Source organism: Perca flavescens, chromosome 2, assembly GCF_004354835.1.
Source record: "Perca flavescens isolate YP-PL-M2 chromosome 2, PFLA_1.0, whole genome shotgun sequence".
Taxonomy (NCBI): domain Eukaryota; kingdom Metazoa; phylum Chordata; class Actinopteri; order Perciformes; family Percidae; genus Perca; species Perca flavescens.
Genome location: NC_041332.1, coordinates 21,889,768 through 21,913,828, shown reverse-complemented (window position 1 = coordinate 21,913,828; position 24,061 = coordinate 21,889,768). Strand labels below are relative to the sequence as shown.

Below are 24,061 nucleotides of genomic sequence, written 5' to 3'. Positions count from 1 at the left end.
GGTGGCAGTAAAGTAGGACAACGTCTTGTCGCCTCTAACTTTTTTTTTTTTTGTGAATGACAGATTTACATGTCTCAGTGACAAAATTGTCCATGTCCTGTTGCATGATTTTGACTATCATGATATTGGATAGTTAAAACCACCCTGAATATGCCATCATGTTCCTGCACAGCTTCTTGTCCACTTCAATTATTTGTCATGTGAAATCATATAAAATACAATTTCAGGTTCAGTTCCTACAATGACAATGTAATTCTGGTAACACCAATGACTGTGGTCTATGGGGAACACACTCAACATGTGTCACTGCGATGAGAGCAGAATCAATATACTGTAGTCACAGTGAAAAATCTATTGAAAGTGTTTTTACTGATTTGATGTCACTCTCTGGCACCAATCGAAACTGCATCTACATGAGCCATTATTGAATTTCACGTTTTTACTTGCTTCCAAATATGTTGCCATTAGAGTGTAACTGTTGGAAAGATGAAGACGTCCCCGGTGTCTGGGGCACTGCTGTCTATATCATTTTTTAATTTCCCATCTTTGAAAAAGTCATTTTATGAGCTTAAAGAACCAGCAAATGTGTGAATGCATGTGTGTCCAAAATGTTATTTCATATTCAAAGGGGGAAAAAAACACTGCAGCTGTAGTTGTGGCCAGTTTGTTAAACAGAGATAGGACACCCATGGTGAGAAATTTCACTAAAATAAATTGGTTTGAAGCAGCATGTTTGGGAAGGAATTTGAGGAACAAAGGGAGGTGTTAAAAACCCCTTTGTAACAATGAATGATTTTGTAGACTCTACTCCTCTTTACGCAGCGTTTGGAGTTGAAGGGGACAACCTGAAGCCGTTTGGTTCGTCTGGACATTTCATTGAGGGGAAGAAAAAAACAAACTGTATGGGTGGGGCTTGGTGAGAGGAAAGCGAGGGAATTGAGAGCGAAAACAGGGTGATGTGTGTGCTGTGAATTCAAAGCTGGGTGGGTCTACACTGTTTCACATTCCCAAAAAAAGTCCCGGTGCCGTGTGTTAAAGCACTTTCAGGTAAAGTTTATCCACGTTGTTTACACTTTTGAAGTTATTGTATGGACCATACGCTGTGGAACGCTCTTACGCATGATTTGTGTGTGGTATTTTGTTGTTATGTAGAGAAAAAGAGAAAAGTTAACTCCAGGTTTCCTACAGCGCTTTGAATGATTGTGCGGATATGATTGTGCGCAGAAAAAGTATTTTAAAGAACAGCATAAAGTGGAATAGTCAGTGTTTAAAACAGTGTTTATATTTATGTTTATAAGTTAGAGGTATGTTTATTATTGGTTTCTCTATTCTCGCGCTCTTTCCAAAGTTGTTGACTATAGTGCAGGGCCTGTGTGTGTGTGTGTGTGTGTGTGTGTGTGTGTGTGTGTGTGTGTGTGTGTGTGTGTGTGTGTGTGTGTGTGTGTGTGTGTGTGTGTGTGTGTGTGTGTGTGTGTGTAATGGAGCGGCCCCAATTTGGGAATGCCCTAACACCGCGGTCTAAACAAATGCGCCTTTCTTGTCGACGGAAACAGTGAAAATGGAAATGAGTCGTTAAAGCAAACGGATAAGGGTTTCTGGGCGCAACAAATGGGTCGCAATTTATTTGAGCTGTCATATTATAGGGAAAAAAAGTGTTTTTAAAGAAAAAAAATGTTGAAATTGAAAGTGTGAAACTGGTTATGCGATGTGTGTGTGACAGCATATGTGTCATATTAAAAAATGTGTCTGTCTGCGAGACTTCTGGGGCGAGTTTGAGCTTGCATGCAACGGCTCTCTGTCAGTATTTCTTTCGGGTTGAGTAACAGTATTAATTTGGGACAGCTGTGGGAATAGATGCTTCCTAATGTACAAGCCTGTGTTACATAAGTCCGTCCGTGGAAAATTAATAATAGTGTGCATCCTTCCGCCTCTCCATTGTTATCAGTTTTCAGAAGGCCACGATGTTGATGCTGGCTGGAATCGTTGTCCTGCACATTACCACCATCATCCTGCTTCTGGTGGCCGCCATCGATAATGTAAGTGGATGATTTATCTTGTTTCTCATACGCCAAGTGCTCAGAGTTAGAACATAAGTTTTTTTTTATGAGCCAATAAATGCCAAACACCTAAAGCAATAGGTATTTCTGTATGGAGCCTGGATTCAAATGTTAAAAATTGTGTTTTTGGTATTTTGACACTCAGTGTTGCAAATCTACAGACAAACGTTCACCAGCTCTTACAGAATATTAAAACAAGCAGCCAACTTAATAAGAGCTCGTATAAAGGGACACTGAATAGGGAAAGACAAGTTTAAACATTTGTTGACAGTAAATTTGCAAAAAGTGTACTAAATATTTCTTTGCATGTGTCGCAACCACTGTGTGTGCATTGATATTTTTGATATCTGTGTTTATTCTCATCTCCCTGTGTGTCTTCAGGCCTGGTGGATCAGTGATACAGTGTCAACTGACTTGTGGGGCAGGTGGGAGTTGACAAACTCAGCCTGGCATATCACCAACCTGAAAAACTATCCGGAGGGTAATGTTCATTCATTGACTTGATTTGACTGGAGGTATAAAGTGTTAAGATGTACAATTCTACAATATGTTCATACATGATCAGTAATTATTGTATGAATGTAAATAGTGGTATTAGAGCTGTTATAATGCAAATAAGTACACAGTGCTTCAAGGTGAACATCGCCTTGTATCTGTGTTGTTGTGGATCCTTCACTGACCGTGTGTCTGTTTGTCATTCCTGCTGCTACAGAGTATCTCCAGACGGTGCAGGCCACTTCAGTGCTGGCCTGCGTTTTTGCTATTCTGGCCTTGTTTGTGTTTGTGGCTCAGCTGTTCACCTTGCCCAAAGGCCAGAGGTTCACCTTCACCGGCATTTTACAGCTAATCGCCTGTAAGTAACCCAGTCAAAATTCTGACCTGCAGCTGCAAGAAATATAGATTTATTTTCTTATATCCTTTAGCATATTAAAATGTGTTAACTTTCTCTCAGAGTTGGTGAGGAAGAGCAGAACAAAACAATAAGTGGATATGTTTTAATATAGATGCAATTATAATAATAATAATAATAATGCATTTTATTTATAGGCGCCTTTCTAAACACTCAAGGTCACCTTACAAAATCAGCAATAAAACACTCAATACATTAAACAAGCAATCAGAGAAACAAGCAATAAAATAACATGATAATACTATTAATAAAAGAATTAAAGAGAGTAAGCCTGTCTGAAAAGATGAGTTTTTAGGTGAGATTTGAAAGTGGTTATGGGCGTGGAGTGTTGAATGTAGTGGGGCAGAGAGTTCCAGAGGTGGGGGGCCAAATGACTGAAAGCTCTAGACCCCATGGTGACCAGACGAGCAGGTGGTTGTGTGTTACAAGTAAAAGTCCTGCATTGAAAATGTTACTTAAGTAAAAGTAAGTAAGCAGAGCTTAGCTGCAGCATGTACAAATGTGTTCAGTGTTAAAACAAACATGGATGCAGGTTCAGAAGGTCAGTGATTTTCACTCCGGTGTCATCCAGGTTCAAGAGTCTACATCAGCAGGTTTGACCTGTTAATCCGTAGAGTCTCAACGACACATGATTGAAAATCATTGCAGTAGAGTACAACTGTACCAAAACAATATATTTTGAGGTGAGAGGCTGTTTGTAAAGCAGGGTGGAGAAGTGATTGTTCAAACATCTGTGAAGATAAGAAAAAAATAAGTAATTTTTTCAAAACTGAAAATTTCTTACCATGAATCTAACATATTATTTGCAAATATAAATCAGCCTATTTGTGAAAAAAAACAACATTAATGATAGGCTAACTGGCCTATGGGTAAGGTAGTCACCAAGGTAGATCAACAGATACAGTTCATCCTAAGGATTCACTCTGTCACATGTATGTTTAAGAATAAAACTATAATTTATTAAATTATGCCAACAATTATTTAATAGCTTAGTATTCTGTACACTAAAAAGGTATGTATAAAGGCTTTAGGCCGCCCACGTTATTGTAGGCCCAGTTTAATATGCAACTCAATTTTATACAATATATGTAGTAGGGGGTCTCTGCTCTGTCTCTCTTTCAGTTAAGGGGTCCTTGCCTTGAAAAACATTGAAGACCCCTGGTCTGGAAATTAAATATACTAATAAGGGTTGCAACTAACATTTTCCATAAATCTGATTATTTTCTTTTAATTTTACTCAACAAAACAAACCCATCAAATATTCAGATTTCAGGGACTGGGACAAGGACATTTTTGGCATTTTTCCTTTCGATCAACTAATCAATTAGTTGACAGCTCAGCTCTTGCTAATTATTGTTCGGCAACAAGGGCAGAATATGTGATAATTATCAAAGCCTTAAACCATTAACTTACGATACTCACTTGAGTATTCAAAACCAAATGGTAAAGTTAAGCCACATTCATACCAGTGAATTAGGTGTAGTAATCCTACATTTAAATAAAAGATCTAATGCTGTGACAGATTTTGGTAAAAGTGAACGTATTCATGTAGACAGAAGTTCTGTGAACAACAGCAATCTTTTTCACAATACAATTGAGTAAAGATGGTCAATTATGGATTATCTTTGGCGCTGCTACTACATTAAAAAAACAACCTTACTGCAAGTACAAAATGGGATTTTAACATGTACAGTATATATATATATTAGCAAGGTGAAACTGTCATGTTTCTCATTTGATTGTGATTGCAGTGGAACCGTCTGCTACACCGTCCTTGTTAATGGGCCTTATCTCATAATAGGAGCAATAATTACATCTTAATTGTGCCTCGTCTGGGTGTATGTGACAAAATTCCCCCTTTCTCGCCTACAGGCCTGTGTATAATGATAGCAGCCTCAATCTACACAGCCGAGCTTCACACCAATGAAACGGTGGGAGGATACGGACACTCCTATGTCCTGGCCTGGATCTCTTTTGTCCTCACCTTCATTTTAGCGATCACCTACCTCATCCTGCGAAAGAAGAGTGAGTGAGAGGATAAAAGGAATGAGGGCATGCCTGGGATTATGTTCCCAGTTTGAATTTGGGAAATCAAAGAATAGGAATAGGAAGTGTTTCAAAAATTCTGAGGGAATAAACTGTAGCTAGGAAAGTGTGTGTGTGTGTGTGTGTTTGTGTGTGTGTGTTTACAAGAGCCATTTGTTTATATTTTGAATATTATAAATTGAAATAGAAGTCATGCATGCATTCACGAAGGGCTGAACTTAATCATTTTACTTGATAGAATTCTATTTAATTCAAGAGGTGTAGGGGAATACTATGTAAAGGAATAGACATTTTGAGAAATATATATGCTTTCTTGCAGAGAGTTGGATGAGAGGATAGATGTCAGACTTATATATGTGCATAAGGTATGAAGCTACTGCCAGCAGACCGTTAGCTTAGCATAAAGACTGGAAACAGCCTGCCAAAAACCAAAGTGTAAAAATGACAAATTGTGGTTTTAGTTAGCGATCTCGAGAGGTGCTGGTTTGTGGATTTTCTTACCTTTTTGACAGAGCCAGGCTAGCGGTTTTCCTGATTCCAGTCTTTGTGCTAAGCTAACCGGCAGCTGGAGGTAGCTTCATGTTTACCATACACGACAGTGGTATCAATCTTTTTTTAATCTACCTTTCTGCATGAAAGAAATTATTTTTTACTAAAATGTAAAATTATTTCTTTAGGAAGCTACCAAAGTTGATTATGTAGGAGGAAAAAAGCATAAGCATAATAAGCCCTTTTGAGATTTAGTGGTTGAAAATACTCATTGAGATGACAGTACTTATCATCCTGTATAATCATGTTGTGAGGCTGACAGTTACTACTGCAGGTTTCCAGAGTTGAGGAGAGAATAAATACTGTATCTGTGAAGGTACGGCATGTTGGCAAAACTGCAACATTCCCGTTGCAGTACTTGAACAATCAGGAAAGACAAGCCTTAATATACAGTACAAGTAGTTTTAATCATGTATCCTTATTTTACAACTGAAGTATAGTGTATCCTTTTTAAATCTGTGTACATTGTAACCATTATATTTTTGTAACATTTTGTATTGAGTTTTTTTTTTTTTTTTTTTTTTTAAATCATGTTTGATTTTGTGTCTGTAGCTGGCTGCTATCATAAGAAAAGTACATGCAATTTGTACAAGTGAACATAAATTGAACCAGGGATGCAGGACAGCTGTGTTTCATTTCACCATAATTCCAAACTATGCAATAGGATTTGCTCGTAATTACATGGAATTTAAGCCATATCATGTATTAATAAACGCATTATTACGCAAAGTCTTCATCTTTTATCTATTAAACTGCTGTAAATGCAACTAAAGTCACTGTTACATAATAAATATGTATGAATTGGTCCAGTTCTGTAGCAAACACTCGAGCACACAAGATTTCATTAAAATTAATTTAAATTTAGTCTTAAGATGGCATCCTGACAAAAACAAGGACAACACAGTACTAGAAAATACTACTGAAATTTTCACTAATTTTTCATTCTGTGCAACTTCGCTTAATAAGGGCAAAGTTTTGTATTGCAAGCATTTCACTGAGTGCAAGTTACAACATTGAACACTTCTTTAGGCCTTACAACAGACCTAGTCTGAAACAGGAATGTTCCATTATATAAAGTATTGTTCCCAGAGGAAGGGAGTAAAAACTTGACTGAACTAAATGCCTTGGCCAGACGGCGTGATGCGCTCCTGAACCACCAGGTGGAGAAGATGATTCTGTTCTGCAGTCAGAAACGGCCTTAGGGGAGAAAAAAAAACACATAATCAATATGGAAAATTAGGATTGAAAAGCAATAAAAAGTGCCGTTCAGTTCCCATCACATGATGGAAATTATCACTTTTGAATGCTCACCATAGCTCAGTCTGAAGAGACTTGAGGGACTCTGTGTCCTTCTCCTGACATGCCATCTGCAAAACAGATTTGCTGTTACAGGCTGCACAAATAAAAAAACATAACTGCAGATTCCAAAGACCTTGACAAGATCTCAGAGTCTTGTCAATGTTTATGCTCATTTATAACTAACTGTGGATAGACTGTCCATCCAGAACAAGTTACTTTAAAGAATCTTTTATTGAAGTCATGAATAAACATTAATCAAGAACTGTGAATATTGATTGCCTCATATTAAAGACAGGTAAAAGTCGACCAACACTGCAAATAAAAAAAACTAATTCCATTGTCAAAGGAAGACAAACTCTAGCACATTTATCTCGGTCACGTGAAGGTTGTGAAGACCATCCTGCTTCATGCAGTGAACCCCAAATATGTGGATGACAAAACTCACAACTACGGACTGCAGGAGCAGGAAAACATTCTCAGGCAGGAAGGTCACTGAAGGAGAAGACAAGATCCATGTTTACACTTCAAATAAATGTCACTCATAGAATTCATGATCTGCATTCCTAGTGAAAAGACAGTGTCTATAATTCACAGGTAATAGATAAATATTGAGATGCATTTACCTTGGCTGTGAGGGTCAAAAGACTCCCATGCGTATCTCTCCAGGGTCTGGGCATGTTCTGGCAACAACTTCTGAGGTGGAGGCTGCACAGAAAACAGCAACATTAGATCATCAAAGTGCTGGTGCACCAGTACGTAATGTAAAGATGTGGGATAGATAATTAATATAGTGTCATACAATATCAATACTCTTGGCATCAGTAATGCAATATTTTCTGTTGTGTTGCTGATCTGGAGGTGTTTACTTCTTTTAATGCTTAAAATGTAACTGTTCTGTTTTCTGACAGTTCACCCATTGGCTAGTTGATGGTTATTTGTATGGAGGATATATTTATTCATAATTGGGGGAATGCTGTTGTACAGCATTCCACCTATTGTTATCCTGTTCTTTATTATTGGGGGAATGCTGTTCAACAGCATTCCAACTATTGTTATTCGGTTCTTTATATACTTCTTATTATTATTCTGTACGTTTTTTGGCTCTCCGTAACTTCTGCATACTTTCAGCTATTTAAACCATTCAACTTTTCAAATGTTCAGCTAATGATGGGACTTCAACTTTCTTTCTACTATTTATACTTTTTAAAATTTTAAGCTTTTAAACACTGTTTTTTTAACATTGAAGTGAATGAGAGCAGCCTTCAACTCCTTAAAATCTTCTTCCGCTCCCAAAATTTTCAGTTCCTTCATACTTTCACCTACAGACGCCAAACAAACTTTAAAATGTTCACAAAACATTCAGCTATCAGGCTATATCTTTTCAGTTTGATATCTTTAACAGTTTTTGTTAAAAAGCTGTTTAAGTTTAGTGATCATTTCAGGAAATTTTATTGATTAAACAGAGTGTGTATTGCGTGAGCTAGAGTGGATGATGTCATAGCTAGAGGGTGAAGCTGCAAAAAAATTATCTTTGTCCCTTCTCAATAAATTGTTCTCACGCCCACAATATCTACTTGTCATACACAATTTATACATCAATATGTAGGTATTTTTGGCTAGTCAGTTTTGTGATACGCCTTTTACTTTTGGCTGGTTGAGCTTCCAAATGACAAGAGGTCCATATCTTTCTCCATTGGCTCCAATGTTAAAACTCCTGGATATTTCCCAGCGAAACACTGAACGAACCACTTTTTGAAATCGCTGATATGACCACATTTTTACGTTTATCCAGTCATTTGACTGATAGCAGTTATCATTTTGCCACTGTGAGGCTTTGTTTGAGAGCTCGCTCTCAGGGACTCTGAATAGCTGAAGCACAGCACAGCTGACAGATTCAGCAGGTGTTGCTCATCAACTTGATTACAGACATCAAAGCATGTTCATAAACATATCCACTGGCCATTCGTTACCATGACAACACTTTCACAGACACACCCAGATACTACAGGCAGTAATATGAACAGTAGTCTATACAGATACTACAGGCAGTAATATGAACAGTAGTCTAGATCTGTTGCCTTCCACTTCTGTCTGTCTCCTAATCTGTCTCCCTCCCTCCCTCCCTCCCTCCTTTTCTCTCTCTCCGTCCCTCCTGTTTTTTTGTTTTTGTCTCCCTCCTCCTCCCTCATTGTCCGTCTCTTGCTGTCTCCTACCCTACTTCTGTCTTCCTCCCTCTGTCTCCCTTCCTCCCTGTCTTCTTTCCTCCCTCTGTCTGTATCCCTCCCTCCCTCCTTTTTCTTTTCTGTCTCCCTCACTCCCTCTTTATCTCCTTCCCTCCCTCTCTGTCTCTCTCCCTCCCTCCATCTTTTTCTTTTCTGTCTCCCTCACTCCCTCTATCTCCTTCCCTCTCTCTCTGTCTCTCTCCCTCCCTCCATCTTTTTCTTTTCTGTCTCCCTCACTCCCTCTATCTCCTTCCCTCCCTCTCTGTCTCTCTCCCTCCCTCCATCTCTCCCTTTCCCTCTCTCTCTCTTTTTCTTTACCTCTGCCTCTCTCTCTCTCTCTCTCTCTCCCGGTCTCTCTCTCTCTTTTTCTCTCTCTCTCTCCTCTCTTCATCCCTCCTTCTCCCGCCCTCTTTCTTTCTCCATCTCTTTCTTTCCCTCTCTCTCTTTCCATCTCTCTCTCTCCCTCCCTCTCTCTCTATCCCCTTCTCTCTCTCTCCTTCCTTCTCTTTCTCTCTCTTTGTCTCTCCCTCTCAGACCTCACAATGTTCTACATATTTTGTCATTTTTCAACTTTTAAAGCCAACAGTTCAGTTTAGCGTCAACTTTTAGCTTTTTAATGAAATTCATACTTCTTAAAACGATTTCCACTTTTTCTACTACTCTCACAACTTCAACTACTACAAACATTCACTGGCCAGTCGTTACCATGACAACAGATACACACCCAGATACTACAGGCAGGAATATGAACTTTAGTCTGTCTTCTCTCTTCTATTCTCTTGTTCTGGTCTGTCTGTCTGCTCTCGCTCCCCCTCTCTCTCTTTTTCCATCTGCCTCTTTCTCCCTCTCTATCCGTCTCTCTCTCTCTCCATCCCTCCTTCTCCCTCCCTCCCTCCTTCTCCCTCCCTGTCTCTACCTCCCCCTCTCTATCACTCTCTTTCCCTCTCTCTCTCTCTGTCTCTTTCCCTTTGCCTCTCTCTCTCCCTCTCTCTATCCCTCTCTCTCTTCTTTCTCTCTCTTTGTCTCTCCCTCTCTCTCCTTCTCTTTCTCTCTCTTTGTCTTTCCCTCTCTCTCTCATCCCCCTCTCTCTCTCTATTTCCTTCTCTCCATCCCTACTTCTCCCTCCCTCTCTCTTTCCCTCTCTCTCTCTCCTTTCCTCTGTATCCCTCTCTTTCTCTCGTTTGTTCTATGCTATGGATATGGCTGATAATAAGTCTTTTTAGTCAATTTATTGAAACTTCCACTTTTGACAGTTTTACAGTTTAGCATACCGCTTTTCTACAAATGTATTTCAAGAAATTATTTTATTATATATTATATTTTATTAGTGGTGTTCTTCAACTTTTCAATGAAATTCATATTTATTGAACCAATTTCCACTTTTTCAACTATTCTTCAGCTTCAGCTAAAGACCTCACAATGTTCTACATATTTTGTCATTTTTCAACTTTTATAGCCAACAATTCAGTTTAGCGTCAACTTTGAACTTTTTAATAATTTCCACTTTTTCAACTACTCTCACTCCAACTTCTTCTCACGGATTTCAGCTATTCATCCAGTTTAGCTTTAGCAATTCAGCTGTTCAGCATTCCTACGCATTTTCTGCAGGAAATGCATTTTCTAGCTCAAATTGAAAGTCCAAAGAGAAAACTAAGAAAGATCAAATAAAAAATATTATTTTACTACACTACTAGGAAAAATCATGCCATAATTTAATTTAAAAAAGAAAAAGGAAACTGAAAAAGCAAAGTTAAAATGTAAAATGATAATTTGAAAATGTAAAGTGCAATGCAAAAAGTCAAATTTAAAATGCAAAGCTTAAATATAAATGCTTAAACTGAAATCTTTGAAATCTTTTGATTGAAAATCGCAATGGAAATAAAAGAGAAACATCAAATATGAAAGTCAAAATGTGAAATAGAAAAGCTTAAATGGAAATACTTAAAAATTCAAATAGAAAAAAAAATAATAATTTTATTTTAGCCTTTGCTCTTTATAATGTTATCTTTAAAAATTTTATTTGGCAATTGCCCTTTGACATTTTAAGATTCACCTTTTCCATTTCGATTTAACATTTGGCTTTTCCATTTGGATGTGACAGATGTCAAAATGAGGAGGAGTGGCCCAAAGGCTGGTGGGAGGGTCTGAAACAAAAGGGGTGCAGAGGCCCCTTCTGGACAGCAGGGGGAGGTGACTGCTGGGAAGCACACTGAGTTGAGGAGCATCTGGTTGCAGCTTTGCTACCACGCTGGCTAGGCCTGTTGTTTCACATTAGATGATAGAAACTGATGATGTAGGCTATTTCATCAAAGGATCAAACTTTATTCTTAATCGTCACATACACACAGTACAATGTAGTGAAATTCTATTACTGCATTTAACCCATCCTAAGTATTAGGAGCAGAGGACAGCTATACATACAACTTGGGGTTCAGTGTCTTGCTCAGGGACACTTTGACATGTGGCCGGAGGAGCCTGGGATTGATCCCCCAACCTTGTGGTAGAGGGGCAACCACTCTCCCTTCGAGCCACCCAACATGCAACAACAGTGAACTTTTCATGTAGTTACTGTAATTGGGCCTGTGTACGTTTTCGTTCATTTGATTTCCGATTTTGAAACGATATCCAAATTTGAAAAATGTGTCATTTTAAACCTTGTTAATATTGATGACAATGTGTTCAAACGGAAAACAAGCCATATTTCAGAAAATTAACTCGTCCATCAGTCCGCCTCACTATCATCACCGGCCGCTTAACATTGCGTTTTGATATTAATTAATTTTTTTTAAACGCTATTTAAAACACGTTCTTCTGCATTTTCTTTCCCTGCTCTCCTCCGTCTCTCTGTCACTTGTGTCTTGCTCACACAGACACACACAGCTCCTCCCACCGTGCTTTGGTGTTTTTAGCCCTCAACGTCATCTTCCAGGCAGTGCGGCAATGGTTATGGTTAAGGTAAGGGTTAGTGCCTGTAAGGCGACGTTGGAGGATTAAAACACCATCGATCCCACCGTGCACACAGCGTCTGTCTCCATAAGGAGAGAAGACGGCTGGCGAAATTCACAAGTTCACGAAAGGTTGGTATCTCGTGAACACCTTTACACAATCACACATTCACAATCACCGACCCGACTCTTAGCAAACAAGCGATTGTGCCCGCTTTAGAAAGTTAACTAGTCGCAAGTTTGCGGTAAAATGCAGTTGGGTTGTCGAGGTCAAAACACTATATGTAGCAGCTGTGAATCAAATAATCTTTTTAGAAATAATGTTATGTCATGTTTTACTCTTACACTGAATGTTTTCTGCTTCAATCCAGATGAGTATTGAAAAGTATTTTCCGTGACTGAAAAAGGCACGTATTTAGGATGAGGACCAGCATGAACCGGAGGTATCAGTCTGAAACAGCTGAACAGTCCGACCAGAGTAATTAGTTATGTTATTAATGTGTTTACAATATTTTCAGGCTTCAACCAGTGAAAGACAGGGTCAGGGAGATAAAGAGATAGATTTGTTAGGCATTAAAGTAGGAGAGGAGGACAGCATCCAATAGCATGTCTGAAAATAAGTATTCCCCCCATTTTAAATTTGACTTTTTGCATTGCACTATACATTTTCAAATTATCATTTTACATTTCAACTTTGCTTTTTCAGTTTCCTTTTTCTTTTTTAAATTCAATTATGGCATGATTTGTCCTAGTAGCGTAGTAAAATAATATTTTTAATTTGATCTCGCTTTGTTTTCTCTTTGGACTTTCAATTTAAATTATGAATAAATATATCCTCCATATTTTGACAAAGAATTGGCAAATGTACACCTTGCTGTGTATCTGGTAAATAAAAAAATATGTTGCATTGGGTACACAGTGTTTCATCACAACTATTTATAAAAACTGTTAAAATATAGCTTTCCATAAGTTTAGTGAAATGCAGAGCTGGTTTGATTCATACATTCTAAAAATGGTTTTCCCTTATTGAGGCTGTATTTTCCACTTCAGTTACACAGATATTGTGATATAGATGGTTTTCTTGCAATGTCTTGTCTTTTTATATAAAATAAATGTGCCTACCTCAAGAAACATCAGCAGTAGTACTCTGGAGATCTCACATTTTGCCACAATGTCCAGAAATGCACCTTTTTTCAGGAAAATAAAGATACACAAAAGAAATGAAGAGTTCAATATTTCACCATTTTTCAGTCAGTGTAATCACATAAAATGCAACAATCATATTAAAGCACAAAGTGAGACACCGCCTTTAAACACCATCTTTGTTTAAACATCCAGCTGTTGATCTCGACAATAGAAATGTTTCTGACATATTGTATTTAGCCTCTATTCCAAAAAATTCTGTCACTGGGGATTCATTCATACACAGGATTATTTTAGGCAGGTAGAGCCTGTAGATAAATGCAAAGTCTCACCAACAGGGGTGCTGATGCCTGGCAGCTGCAGTCCTCTCTCCTGGCATATCAGCTGCATCTCAGTGAACACTGACAAAGCACCGTCGTAGTCACCTGCAAAAACACAAGAGCTAAAACTGCAGAAAAATCAAGACAAATCATATGTGCACATAAAACACACATCAGCTACATATCAGATGTATCAGACGGTCTGACTGAACTTACGGGTGAGAATTTTACATGTGGCCATTTCTCCCATCGACAGCAGAGCTTCAATTGGCGTCTGTGTCTGCAACTCTGCAGCCCTTTGGTAATGAACAATAGCCTCTCCTGGTCTATTCATCTCCTATTGAAACCAGAGGAGGAGTTGAGATTAACATGTCATTTGAATAACAGTATACCAAGTTAAAATCAAAGCGAGGATCAGGAAAATGTATCTTTTAGGACAGCTTGAAGAGCTGATCCAAAGTTTAACCTTCAGCGCGTTGCCAAGTTCTAGACACAGGCTGGCTGCCATCACAGGCTGGTTCATCTCAATGTGCACCTGTAAGCCATTTGTACATCAGCATTATTTTACAGTCTATCGAAATGTACTCCATAATATATTCTGCAAACCCTTAATCTGTATATATATTCCACAAAAATTGCATACAGTATACTATACATATTTGTGTATTTTACAAATATTTCACAGATGTGTTTAGAACTGTTGCTGTAAGCACAAAAAAACTAGGAATCATAATGTACCTTGATGGCAAAACTGTAGCAGTTGAGTGCAGCCTGGAGGTGCTCATCAAAGCCCGGGGCCTGCAGCGCCCGGTTCTCCTTCTCGGATGAGAGAAAGAGGCGGGCAGCATCGGTTAACGCCAGAGCCTCTCCGGGAGCGTTAAAAAGAGTCTGCTCACACCTGCAGTCAAGACATTCAGGATGTGTAACAACAACAGTAAACATGTCATCACTATGAATACATACAGGCTCTCTCTGGGCCAGACCAACATCTCTGTCACCCTGTGGTGGTTTATTGTATGGGACATGAATAACTAGAGAGGAGTAATCACTGGACTGTACCTTTATGAGATAATCTGACTATTTAAAACATAGTAGCAGAAATTCCAGAAGTTCCTAATAGACATGGTATGATTTGCATAACGTGGTTGGAGAACTGACAAATTACTTACCGGTAATTAATGCACAGACAATGTAGTAAATTTGTTATGGTTCCGTTCAAGCGTGTCACAAATGATTACATTTACATGCTTTTCAAAAACCAGCAGTTACTTAAAGAATCCTTTATGATGTGAAGGGAGGACTTTAGGTACAGTACATGGCTGAAAGTAACACCTGGACAATACACCCATATGTGACTGCTGAACATCTCTTTTCTACAGCCATGGGCATTAATAAGTTGCTATAACAGCCTCCACTCGTCTGGGAAAGCTTTGCACAAAATTTTAAGCTTGGCTTGAGGGATTTTGCTCCTTGTTTGCCAGAAGAACATTAACGAGGTCGCCCACTGATCTTGGGTAATAACGTCTGGCTCGCAGTTGGCATTTGTCGCAAAGATGTTGGATGGGGCTAAGGTCAGTGCTCTGTTCAAGATACATTTACTAAAGCTCTTCCACACCAAACTGAAAAGCCATTTCTTTATGAACGTTGCTTTGTGCATGAGGGCAAACACAACAAAGGACCTTTTCCAAATTGTTGCCACAAACTTAGAAGTGGGCTATTGTGTAAAATATCACTTAATGTTGTCTCGTGTTGTGTTAGACACTGAGTTGATTCAGGTCAAGCTGGTGCAAAAGGTGTGAGGATACATAAGTGTAAACTCACCTAGCCATGGCCAGGTTACAGAAGGCAGCATACTGAAGGCAGTCCTGCTGCTTCAGCTCCTTGGCTAACTGACCTAACACAAGTGAAAACAGCAAAATACATGCGAGGAAAACTGTGAAGAAACCATTTGATGGCACGTTCTCTACAACATGGAGGATAACAAGGAGAAAGGTTGAAGGTGGTGTCATGTTGTGCGTACTGAACGAATACTGTAATTTTGGCGTTAACAGTGTGAAGGTAACGTTAGGTTACAATGGTTGTGCAGAGACCAGCTGGCACTTACCAAACTGCTCACTTGCCTCTGCTACATTGGGCTTCCGAAGAAAACGTCTGCAACAAGGAAACAAGCATTTCAATTGTCTAAAATATCTCTATAGTAGCAAGCTATAGTAAAAGCACTTCAGTTAACTGTGCTAAACAGAAGAATGAATGCGCTAATGGATCTTTAAGGTCATTCAGAGGCTGTAGTGGGTTCCCTTTTAAAGCTATTTGTACAAATCGGGTTAAATTGGTATTATATGAAACTAGACAACCTAAATAATCCAGTGGTATCAACCATGTAATTCTAGCTTGTCGGGAAGGGTGATAAATAATGCTCCAGATTTAGGCTAAATTTTGGCGAGGAAAAACTTGCAAGGCCCTTTTCAAAGGGGTCCCTTGACCTCTCACTTCAAGATATCTGAATTAAAATCAGTTTTATGGGTACCCACAAGTCTCCGCTTTACAGACATGTCCACTTTATGATAATCCCATGCAGTTCGTGGCAAAAACAATGCAGTTTGTCTCATGCAGTACAGTATAAATGTGTTATATTCGCCTATTCTAAAGTTGTGTATTTGAATATTTCTGCATACTGGGGTCCCTAAACAATTGCATAAATTGAGTAGGACTGGAAAGGTGAGACTCTTGTGGATTGAGTGGATTGTGGATGAGGACAGTCCGTTCCAGAAAGCACGTTTAGTGAAAACTCTGAGTTTGTTAACCCTGAGATGAGGGAACCTTTGGGTTTTCGGTTTCAGAAAGGGAGGTTAATCAAACCTGAGAGAGAGGGGTAACTCCAGCCCGTTTCAGAAAGAGATGTAATTTAACCTCAGAGTCAGTTACTATGGTAACTGAGCCTGTGAACCTAACCTGGTCGGGAGCAGGTTTTCTTCAAGAAACCTTGAGTTTCTCTCAGTCGCTCTTTCATTTCCTCATTCATTAAGTCTGTATTAGGCGCATTTTAGCGCAGTTTGTTATCTGCATGAATAAAAAACAGGGTTGGTTTATTAACCATGTTAGGCGGACAATAAAACATGGCATTTCCTTTTGTCGACGATCGTGTTGATGAAGAAGCTGTATTACTTCGCAGGGAGTTAAACATATGTAGGGTAGGGGTGGTACGGTTAGCAAAACCCACAGTTCGGTTCGTATCACAGTTTTAGGGTCACGATTTTTGGTTCTGTACGATTCTTTTTTCTTTTAATCCTTAACACTCCAGAAATATACTTCAGCATATGATATATATAGCTAAAATTAGCATATTGAATGCATTTTGCACAATACATGCACACAGTGGCAGTTCTATCTATTGTTTTATTTCCGCTGTCATCATAGGTAACATGAAATCCAAAATGTTCCCACACACCAGACTATATACGCTGCTGGCGCTTCCTCCAACTCTGGGCATCCTTCCTTATCTCTCCCACTTGACATTTCTGCATGTGACGTGACCTGCAGCAGCAGCAATCCACACTCTACTTGAGGAGCGGTCGGCTCGGCGCCTCTCAAAATCTGACAAAAATCTTTTAAACTGACCTTTGTCAATAAAAAAAAAAAAGACAGACAGATTCAGTAACTGTATGGCCTATTTCTCGCTTAAAATGTTTTCAGAAACACGTTTCGGTGAACTATTTTCGTAAAATACGAGATCGTATTCAGAACGAGATGCCATTAGAGTCTGTTTTGAAATTCGGGAGCAGCAAGACCCACGTGACGCGTACGTCCAACAAGCTGCCATGTGTTGCGTTCGTCACGCTCATCCCGCTTGTCATTTCCAGTAAGTGTTTTAAAGGTCTCATGACATGGTGCTCTTTGGATGCTTTTATATAGACCTAAAACTGTATCTGAAGTCTCTTTCCAGAAATTCAGCCTTGGTGCAGAATTACAGCCACTAGAGCCAGTCCCACAATGAGCTTTCCTTATGGTGCGTTCTTTTTGAAGGCGATTTACGAGTTGTTTTCCGGAGTTACGAACCGGAAGTTGCAAAAAGAACGCCACTGAGGTCATATTTACGACTCGTCAAGTCGTCTGAACTCAGAGGACCCCGAGTTCACTTTCAAAGATGGCTACGTCGTGCATCACACGTAGTAAACATTGTGGTTTTCTACAATTTTAAGCACTTTTGTCTTTGTTGTAACCAAATGAAGAAGTCGTACACATAGCACTGTATACTGCTACCTATAGGCATGTTGCTACAGTCTTATTAGGAGTTAAATACGCCTAATTAGTTATTTTGTAGCTTGTGCAGCTGAAATTGGCTAGAGACGCTCGGTTGCTATATGACAACAATGGCTTTAAGCCGAGCCTTGAGCAGAAAGCAGAGCAGTAGCCGAACGTTAATGTTAATCAAAACGTAATTGTCATGCATCAAACTGTGAAATATATTTGTGTAATATGTCAATAACTGGCTGAATAGAATCCTAAAGGTTACTAAAAATGTTACAAAAATCCATCTTTTCTCCAACTCGTAGTATTGTGTGACAAAAAGAACGCAACAACCCCGCGGTTATTCGTTTTCAGACATGGATGTGACGTCACACTTGAGCTACTAGTCACGATTACAATACAAAAAGAACGCACCATTAGGATGTGCCATTTCTGTGTCTGTAGTTATTGAGGAGGAGAGGGGGCAAGGTGGAGGGTGGGGGTGTGGCCTTGACCAACTGCCACTTTGCTTGTTTGAAAGCCATGCTGTCTCTCTCTCATGGGTGGGCCAAATTCTCTGGGCGGGCAAAGCAGTGAAAGGGGAGGTAACCTTGCTCCTTATGAACTCATAAGGAGAAGATTCCAGATCAGCCCATCTGGGCTTTCATTTTGCTCAAAGGCAGAGCAGGATACCCAGGGCTTGGTTTACACCTATCAAGATTTCTAGCCACTGGGGGACCATAGGCAGGCTGGGGGAACGCATATTAATGTTAAAAAACCTCATAAAGTGAAATTTTCATGCCATGGGACCTTTAACATAGGTGTCGAAAGTGGGCACTACGGCAATAAGTGGTTAGTGCACATTGACAGTGTACTGACGAACAGTGCAACACACACGCTCCGAACCGAGACAAGAGAACCGAGACAGGAGAACCGAGACAGGAGAACAGAGCGGTTCGGATGTTTTTTCATGAACCATACCACCCCTAATGTCGGGAGATGATATTGAGGCCCCGACCATAGATGTATTTTCATTTCCAGATACTACCCTACCTATTTGAGCGGTATCCTTTTTCTTCCCAGTCTATCAGTTATGTAGCCTACATAAACTTATCCGTCCTCATATCACTAACGTCACCCATCGTGGACATGCTCTTACATCCCAGCAGATTCTTGTGTCGCATTACGTTTTTGTTGCAAACGGCAGGTTTTTTACAACATTGGTGATGCGGAGAATATTAGTAAAGCCATTGTATAGCAAAGCGCCGTCAGAAGAGTGTGACTCGCTCTGAAACGTTTAAAAGTTTTTGTAGTGTTCCCTGGACACAAAACAGTAAGAACCATTACAAAGGAGTTCCACAGTATTGCAGGTGAAATTCTTTCTCTTTTGCAGCAGCCGCTGTGTTGCTTTTTTAACGAAATATATGTTCAAACTTGCTGTATGTGCGCATGAGTATTTCTGCGACCAGTTTGTTTGTGGTTGTTACCATGGTGAATCATGGTGGCTCCATTCATGCTGCCTTTTTATTGTGGTGGTGCACTAACTCTGAATGAACCTACTCTGAGTTGATTGAACCAACTCAAATCAGCTGTTCTGGAACCGAGTTCAGGGTTAGACTCAGAGTTTGTTAAACCTACTTCCTGAAACGGGCCCCTGGAGAATATTAGATACAAAATACAATGTGAGCTCTACAGGATTATTTTGTCCTTGGCAACTAACGCGTTTTTACCAAATTATGTACAGATTTTCTGGCATTCTTTTATCAAATGGCTTGAAAAAAAGTGCATATATAGCTGCCATTAATGACGATTAAAAAAAAGCTGAGCCCCGTATGTTTACAACATCTAGCTCCGCACCTGGACAGGAGCTAGCTAAATTAACCAGTTAATTACTACTATTCATGAACCTAACTAAACCAATGAAATCTACCAACATCATATTGCATTAGAAACAGCATCACATGCATATACATTTAGGTTAAATAACACGCACCGACACGCACGGACAGTAATGGCAAAGGGCTAAATGTTAGCTTAACCTAGCTTACTAGCGCTAGCTGTATCACTCTTTATTGTCAAGTAACGTTACGCTAATCCTGATATTCAGTGATCTTTCTATTTGAACTAAGGTAACTCAACGCCTTACTTTTTCAGTTTGTTTGACACGGCACGGTATCTCGCCAGAAAATCGCCCTCTGCAGCCATGGTCAATGCAGAAAAACACAATCAAAGAAGACCGGCTTTGAACACAATAAACCAAACCAGGAAGTCAAACTGACAGGAGCGATGAGATTGGCTCGTAGAATCGAAACCTAGCAATTCCATTGGTCAGGGTGGCGCTTATATGAAGAAGGAAATGCCCAAATATGGACATATGTTACAGAAACACATAAATCAGACGGAGACAGGTATTTCTTTTTCAATGTATGTAGTCATTTACTTATGCAAGTTAAAATGTTTAACCCGCTACATTTCAGAGGGACACACTGTACATTTTTGTTTGTTTTATTTTACATTTTACTCCCCTACGTTTATTTAACAACCATAGTTAGCCTACTAGTTAATTTCATATATATATTTTGAACCATAGACTGTATATTATTAACAGTCTATGTTTTGAACCTATAATGCATTTTTATACAGTAAATTTGACCTCCCAACAGTAAATAAAATAGTTAATATTAGATACGCTGCAACCAGCTACAACATTACAATGTTAATGCAACCGTATGAATAATATAATACATTATAATGTAACACTAATAGAGGCTATTTTGCTTGCACAATGAGTACTTTTGCTTTTGTTCTTTGAGTATATTTTGCTGATAATACTTTGGTATTTAATAAATACAAAATAAAATAACAAATTTAGAAAATTCTTCACCTTTAAAGAATCAAAATACTTTCTCTACCACTGTTAACATGTGACAACGACACAGCAAAGCAAACTGAGATCATCTCAGCCACTGATATAAATATCACAACCTGGTGAAATAAGTTTATTTCAGATTCAAAAATTTTCATAGACAATCTCAAATACGCCTTCATGCTGGTCTTGTGTGGGTTGTGCCATCTGTGGAGGAAGTAAAAGACAGGTCAACAACTGCTTTATTGTTTTCCATGATAACAGAATGTGACAAAGCACCAAAAGTTTACACTGGCCGTTTCTTTGGGTTTCCTTTTCTTGGGTTTTGCTTTGCTTTGGTCTGGCTCTCTGTTGGCAGCTGAGTGATCCAGTACATCATAAATGGACATGGGTCGAGGCTCTAGACTCTGAGAGAATTTCTCATATCAGTTTCCAACAATTATAAAAATTAACACAGCAGGGAAGGTGGAGGAGTAGAAAGATGCTTACAGCATAAAAAGACGTAGATGGATCTGTTATTACATCCATGTTATCTTCCTCCATCTCTGTCTCCTTCATTTCTTCTGTGTTCTGCTTTCGTTTTCTATCGGTGTTGCCGCGTTCAGTGGTGCATTTTTTCTAAATAATTGAAATGCATTAAAAGGAAAATGAATAACAAAAACTGGATAACAAACAAACTAGACTAAAGCAGCTCTCTCTCTAGTTTTGTCTTTATTGTCAGTTCAGTATTTCTTAACATCTTTCCATACACATTCAATCACATAGTCTTTACACAGTATTCTTTTTTACAATAAAAGTGGCTGGACTCAGAGTTAATTAAATGCTTGAATTTAATTATTTATACCCAATGATCTAGCTTTAGAACAGGATAGGTCAGCATTTAGAGTCGAGCTATGAAACCCACACAGTCACTGACAGGATGAGGCAACATTGAGTGTGTTTTTGTGTAAGACTAAGTAGTTTCTGTTCTACAGATAGGACTCCAGTCCAGCCCAGTTTGTCTAGTTGCATTGTACGGTCAAAGGCAGCTCTTTTAATTAAATAATCCTTTGATTTTAAGAAGTTACTTAGTTGCTGGTACACAACAGTTTGTAAGTTCAACTTTGGTTTATGGTTGCTTATCATACATGTATCTGCTCTATTTTAAAATGTTGCTTGATGACGACTATCAAATAGTTGCCGATTCATTTTGTGTCGATCGACTAAATATAATTTGAACATTAAAAAGACTCAACTTCCTCTGGAGCTTCTGAAACTCATTTACATCGCTGCCTGTTATAACAAAGCAACATTCTTCTGTTGCAAAATGCTTTTTCTTAACTTCTGCAATGAGCAGGACACATCTTACCCCATGTCCTCTGAAGACACACACTGAGCCAACCACACTGAAAACCAGCAGCACACCAGTGAAGACAGCGACTATGATGAATTCTGTGTAATCCCACATTACAAGATCCCTGTAGCCTTCACCTGGAAAACACCCACCATTCAATGTCAGTCTGTGCAGGAATGTTTTCATAACTGGCTGAAGGATTCCTCATCTGTTGAGCCAGTAATCCACAGTCTAAAAATATTTAAGATCTATGGACTTTTGCACATTTCAATATAAACTGAATTCATTGTCAGCATCAGTATTTGTCAACTAATGGCTTTTGACATCTATACAGTGATTCCTAATCTGGGGGTCGGGACCCTCCAAGGGGTCCCAAGATAAATCTGAAGGGACACAAAACTCTAAATGTCCCTCAAATGAACCATCAGTTGGTTGAACTGCTCACAGCTCAAGTGCAATCAAACGACTCATTGGAAACAAACAAACCAACACAACATTGCCTCTGTGGGCTTTACAGCGAGTAGGTAGCTTGTTAGCAAACATTGTGTAAATAAGTGACCCCAACAAATTATGCGACTTCGTGCCAACCAGAACTTTGTTTTTGCTTGAATCTGTTGACACCTGAAGAAATACATCTGCTAAAGACTGAACTTCCTGTCCTTGTCATTGAGTCTAGCGCTTAGCGCCGGCCAAGACAATTGTGATTGGTTTAAAGAAATGCCAATAAACCAGAGCACGTTTTTCTCCCATCATGGAATGCTGTGTGGACTAGCCAGACCCTCCCCCACAGCGCAGTGGAGGAAGGATTGGCAACGCAAGCCTGCGTTAACCTTGTCCGTTTGGTATTGTTTTTGATGGCTGCTCCCAACTGGTTGGCTTCAGAGCAGTAGCGACTGCTTGCTAATCTACAACCTAACATGAGCTAATATCGACTCTGCCATATTTAATCAGCAGAGACACTAGCAGAAGTGGTCGCTATGGCAATGCATGTCCATTAATCTGGGTGGCAGAGATTCTGAAGAGGGGGTTGAATTTATTTGGCAGTTGAGTTTAATTACCAACAATTTTCGCGCAGCATCGCTTACTTCACGTTTAAGGCTGTTAATGGAGTGACTACAAAGCTATCAGTGGGTGTAACCATTTTGGAATAATGCGCTAACACTCCCAAGTTGGAATAACGGGAAGTTTTTCAGTTTTCCGCGGATGTTGAATGAACACAGCAGGAATTTCCAGGCAAATTTCTTCTTATTTGTACTAAGTTAAACATTTTCAACTGTCGCCCCTACCCTATTTCATGACACTGCTCAGTCTCATACTGAGTCCTGTGCTATCCCACAGAGCTTTGAGACAGAAAATGAAGAGGAGCAAACTTGCACCACATCCAGTGGGTCTTCATCATTAGGTGGAGGAAAAGGTTGAGGACAGTCTTTTACAGAGAGCCCACACCTTGTTATAACCTCCAGTTTAAAGATCTCATACAAAGACAGAACTGAAGAAATTCAATAAACTCTGGTAACTGCTTCTTTACTTCCCTAAACATCCATTTAATTTCACATCCACTTCTTTATCTACTCACCTCTCACACGAAGAAACCAGTACACCGTGGCTTTTTTATATTGGCAACTGTATTCTCCTGACATGGTCAGGTTTTTCAGCTTCAGTTGGACCGTTTTTGTCTGGCCGGTCATCTCAGAGATGTCATAGCTATAAATCTGATTTTTGAAAGGATCAGAGCACGTCAAGACGTCTCTGGTCTGGTTTGCTGGTATCACCAGCTTACATTTAATGTCAATCTCTTCGCCTGCCAAGGCCACAAAGACTGTGCTTTCCAGGTCTGTGAGGGGACATAACATAGAGGTTAATATTTGAGCTGAAATGATTGGTCTATTAAGTCAATTATTAAGCAAAATGCTAAACACATGTCTAAACATCATTTGATCGAAATATAGTTTGGATGGCTTACTTAGTGTGCTCATTCCTGAGCATACAGAAAGGAAGAAAAAGACAAATATCCAGGTCGACACGAAAGAAAGATGCCAAACTTGTTGAGCTTCCATGTTGTGATCTTTAGAGATATTTCTGACTGTCTTCTTCGTTGAGGTTGTTTCACATATCTATTCAGTGTTTCAGTTTGTCTTGGTACA

At 39.2% G+C, this 24,061-nt stretch overlaps 3 protein-coding genes across 3 annotated transcripts; 1 reads left to right on the top strand and 2 right to left on the bottom strand.

Annotated features, from left to right (window-relative positions):
• The first annotated feature begins 904 nt into the window (after window positions 1-904).
• Window positions 905-6,291, top strand: LOC114546759 (epithelial membrane protein 1). Its single transcript, XM_028565797.1, has 5 exons — window positions 905-1,047; window positions 1,946-2,036; window positions 2,439-2,538; window positions 2,770-2,910; window positions 4,840-6,291. Exons 2-5 carry the CDS (start codon window positions 1,962-1,964, stop codon window positions 4,998-5,000), a joined length of 477 nt encoding a protein of 158 aa, XP_028421598.1. The 5' UTR covers window positions 905-1,047; window positions 1,946-1,961; the 3' UTR covers window positions 5,001-6,291.
• f8a (coagulation factor VIII associated) lies at window positions 6,065-20,018 on the bottom strand. Its single transcript, XM_028565785.1, has 12 exons — window positions 19,865-20,018; window positions 15,596-15,642; window positions 15,313-15,385; window positions 14,230-14,389; window positions 13,958-14,026; window positions 13,708-13,828; window positions 13,504-13,596; window positions 13,151-13,215; window positions 7,485-7,566; window positions 7,307-7,353; window positions 6,874-6,929; window positions 6,065-6,759 (listed from the first exon to the last, which is right to left on the bottom strand). Exons 1-12 carry the CDS (start codon window positions 19,921-19,923, stop codon window positions 6,678-6,680), a joined length of 954 nt encoding a protein of 317 aa, XP_028421586.1. The 5' UTR covers window positions 19,924-20,018; the 3' UTR covers window positions 6,065-6,677.
• Window positions 20,019-20,156: 138 nt separating this feature from the next.
• On the bottom strand, window positions 20,157-24,061 carry nfam1 (NFAT activating protein with ITAM motif 1). The gene is made up of 6 exons (XM_028605167.1): window positions 23,881-24,061; window positions 23,494-23,751; window positions 21,933-22,054; window positions 21,074-21,202; window positions 20,881-20,991; window positions 20,157-20,791 (listed from the first exon to the last, which is right to left on the bottom strand). The coding sequence occupies exons 1-6, from the start codon at window positions 23,972-23,974 to the stop codon at window positions 20,729-20,731; spliced, it is 777 nt and encodes a 258-aa protein (XP_028460968.1). The 5' UTR covers window positions 23,975-24,061; the 3' UTR covers window positions 20,157-20,728.

Coding starts and splice junctions, on each gene's coding strand:
- f8a (XM_028565785.1), bottom strand. CDS start 19,923: ATGGCTGCAGAGGGCGATTTTCTGGCGAGATACCGTGCCGTGTCAAAC. Junction 7,567..13,150: donor TACTGCTGATGTTTCTTGAG/GTAGGCACATTT, acceptor TTTTCTGTGCAG/CCTCCACCTCAGAAGTTGTT. Junction 7,354..7,484: donor TTTTGACCCTCACAGCCAAG/GTAAATGCATCT, acceptor CTTCTCCTTCAG/TGACCTTCCTGCCTGAGAAT.
- LOC114546759 (XM_028565797.1), top strand. CDS start 1,962: ATGTTGATGCTGGCTGGAATCGTTGTCCTGCACATTACCACCATCATC. Junction 2,037..2,438: donor TGGTGGCCGCCATCGATAAT/GTAAGTGGATGA, acceptor GTGTGTCTTCAG/GCCTGGTGGATCAGTGATAC. Junction 2,539..2,769: donor CCTGAAAAACTATCCGGAGG/GTAATGTTCATT, acceptor CTGCTGCTACAG/AGTATCTCCAGACGGTGCAG.
- nfam1 (XM_028605167.1), bottom strand. CDS start 23,974: ATGGAAGCTCAACAAGTTTGGCATCTTTCTTTCGTGTCGACCTGGATA. Junction 23,752..23,880: donor CTCAGGAATGAGCACACTAA/GTAAGCCATCCA, acceptor GTCCCCTCACAG/ACCTGGAAAGCACAGTCTTT. Junction 20,992..21,073: donor CATCTACGTCTTTTTATGCT/GTAAGCATCTTT, acceptor AAATTCTCTCAG/AGTCTAGAGCCTCGACCCAT.